Source organism: Triticum urartu, chromosome 4 (assembly GCF_003073215.2).
Source record: "Triticum urartu cultivar G1812 chromosome 4, Tu2.1, whole genome shotgun sequence".
Classification (NCBI taxonomy): domain Eukaryota; kingdom Viridiplantae; phylum Streptophyta; class Magnoliopsida; order Poales; family Poaceae; genus Triticum; species Triticum urartu.
In genome coordinates, this window is record NC_053025.1 from 557,039,579 (window position 1) to 557,042,628 (window position 3,050).

Here is a 3,050-nt window from a genome sequence, read left to right on the forward strand (position 1 = left end):
CTAGAGGCTTACTAGGGACATGGTGTTGTCTATGTATCCACACATGTGTCTGAGTTTCCTATCAATACAATTCTAGCATGGATAATAAACGATTATCATGAACAAGGAAATATAATAATAACCAATTTATTATTGCCTCTAGGGCATATTTCCAACACAAAGGAGATCTGCAAGCGGCGTGCCCAGCTCACGCTGGCACAGTGTCGTGACCCGGCATACACAGAGGACTCCCCAAACTAGGACGTGTGGTTCACCAGCAAGCACGACGCGCACCGCCACGACGCCATCCAGATCGATGTCGGCTTCGCACCGCCGCCCCTGGTGGTGGGGCGGGAGGATGAGGAGGCTGAGCTGGCGTACCTCGCCGCACTGGAGGGGACATACCAACACGCCCTCGAAGAGTCCCGGAGCTGTCAGGGGGGGGAGGGGGCCGTGTCTACCCCCCACCACCGCCGCCTCTCCCGAAGCAGCCCGAGCCTATGCCGGCACCCCCCCCCCCGAGAGCCGTGTTGCTGGTCGTGACGCCGGAGCAGGAGGCGGCCTACCTCCCACAGTGGAGGGCCCACTAGCTGGTGGAGAAGCGGGACGACGGCAACCGGCGCATGCAGTTAGAGCGGGAGGAGGAGCAGCGACAGCGGTGGGCACGAGAGGAGGGTCGGTTTGCGAAAAAAAAACATGTTGTGTGCCTGTATAGGCTTTCAATCTTCTTAGTAATTTTTTTTTGAAACAAATAGGAGTAGGTCCGATCTCCGTGGCGAAAATTACACTCTCGTGTCTCTGCCGTATACAGTACATAGGGTATCACTGTCTGTATGTCCTTGTTTCTGGAAGAGTAAGGAACATCTTTCTGGAAGGAAAAAGAAGACCATTGTTTGCCCACATTTTCAATGGTACTGTAGGATAGTTCGCCACAAATTGCCCGTGTGTACCATCGCTCATAAACAATGACATTGTCACCAAATCAAAGCGATGTACGGGCGGCCCTTGCATCGCCATCGTATCGTTACATCGACACCACTATTACCACCCCTCGATGTTGTATCGCCATACAATAGTACGTACAAAATTGGAAATGTACCATTTATAAGACAAACTACTGTGTATATACGTGCAATCTACGCTAGGCGGCCTTGCAATCCCAGGAGGAAAAAACAAATCCGTGAGTGCTCGGAGACTGTAGAAACCAGGCTGCCGCGTAGGTCAGTCACTCGACGACAGTCAAGTGACAGCTAGATCTGGACTTTACCAGGTCAAAATCACCCCTCGCCCAATACCAAGCCGCCAGGTGCCCGTCGTGTCACCGCCACCTGCCCGGCGACGCCCGTCCGGTCGTGGAGGCGCCCCGACAGGTGGCAGTAGGAGATCGCCGCGTACACGAGGCGCCTCCTCATTGGCCTCGCCCTGCTTCCGGCGCGCTTATAAAAGAGCCCGGCAATGGCTGCTCTTGCCCACCAAATCAAGCGCTTCCTCCGCCGCTGCCCAACAGTCGCACCCGGCTCCAATTCATTCTCTTGGCAAATCGTCCAGTTCATCCCAAATTACCAGCTCTCATCCGCTTCTCTTCCTCCAAATCGTCGGCGTTTCTTGATCGACGAGGGCATGGCGACGACGGTGGACTGGCGCAGCTATAGGCCCGATCTTCCGGCGGCGACGTACCACATGGTGGACGGCAGAGACCAGGTAATGCACGCGTTCGCTCCGCCGACGGCGCAGGGCGCGGCGCCGACCATCTCCTTCTCCTTCCCCTGCCCCGGCGCGGAGCAGAGCGCCGGCCTGCTTCGTGGCGCCAGCTACCTCACTCCCGCGCAAATCCTCCAGCTCCAGTCGCAGCTCCACCACGTGCGCCGGGCGCCGGGCGCGGCCATGGCAGTGGCGGGGCAGCCCATGAAGCGGCACGGCGTTGCGGCGCTCCCGGCGCGGCCGGCGGCCAAGCTGTACCGCGGCGTGCGGCAGCGGCATTGGGGGAAGTGGGTCGCCGAGATCCGCCTGCCCCGCAACCGCACCCGCCTCTGGCTCGGCACCTTCGACACCGCCGACGAGGCCGCGCTGGCCTACGACGCCGCCGCCTTCCGGCTCCGCGGCGAGTCCGCCAGGCTCAACTTCCCCGAGCTCAGGCGCGGCGGCGAGCACCACGGCCCGCCGCTCGACGCCGCGATCGACGCCAAGCTCCACTCCATCTGCCACGGGGAGGACCTGCCGCAGAGCCAGAGCAATGCGACGCCGGCGCCGACGCCGACCCTGACGCCGAGCTCTTTCCCGGACGTCAAGAGCGAGCCAGGCTGCTCCGTCTCCGAGAGCTCGTCGTCGGCCGACGGCGAGGTGTCCTCGTGCTCCAACGTCGTCCCGGAGATGCAGCTTCTTGATTTCTCGGAGGCTCCATGGGACGAGTCCCTGCTGCGCAAGTACCCGTCGCTCGAGATCGACTGGGACGCGATCCTTTCTTGAACCGAGTTCATGCCCGATCCACAGCTCGTTCTAAGTGATTGCTTCTGCTTTCGTTAGGCTCTTAGATAGGTTATTATGGGTTTGATCAAGTATTCTTGTGTAACATCAACCCCTGCTCTGCTTGGTTTTTGAATGGCATTGCCAGGAAGGAGGTTTTATGTAGAAATTTTAAGTATGTCATGTAGTTTGTGATTCAATAAAGATACACTTTGGTATACTTGAAATTGCTACTGGTATGTGTTTTGTACTGCAGTACTTTTTTATATTGTTCAGAATAGCATAACAGAGATGAGATGAAAGTTCTAATATAGGATGAGTTCTACAGTTGAATGGAACATGAATTAGTATAAAAGTTGCAAATTTGTTCCTAAATGCATCAACTAACCTCAGGACTATGAAGTAAAAAAAATCCCTTGATAGAAACTTGAAGATTTTGATGTTCTTGCACGAATTTGACTTTCAGAGACGACACTGCATGAGCCGGTTTCCACATAAATCACCCTTGCACAAATCTCTCTCTGTCTAGAGTCTTGGGGTTTGATACTTGTGGTGTCAAAAATAATTTTAATTTAGACAACATTCCACTAATTTCAAATTCATATGAT

General features: G+C 55.4%; 1 protein-coding gene across 1 annotated transcript; it reads left to right on the top strand.

Moving 5' to 3' along the window:
- The first annotated feature begins 1,419 nt into the window (after positions 1-1,419).
- LOC125554132 (ethylene-responsive transcription factor ERF060-like) lies at positions 1,420-2,662 on the top strand. Its single transcript, XM_048717735.1, has one exon. The coding sequence runs from the start codon at positions 1,435-1,437 to the stop codon at positions 2,443-2,445; it is 1,011 nt and encodes a 336-aa protein (XP_048573692.1). The 5' UTR covers positions 1,420-1,434; the 3' UTR covers positions 2,446-2,662.
- Positions 2,663-3,050: the final 388 nt, after the last annotated feature.

Coding starts and splice junctions, on each gene's coding strand:
- LOC125554132 (XM_048717735.1), top strand. CDS start 1,435: ATGGCTGCTCTTGCCCACCAAATCAAGCGCTTCCTCCGCCGCTGCCCA.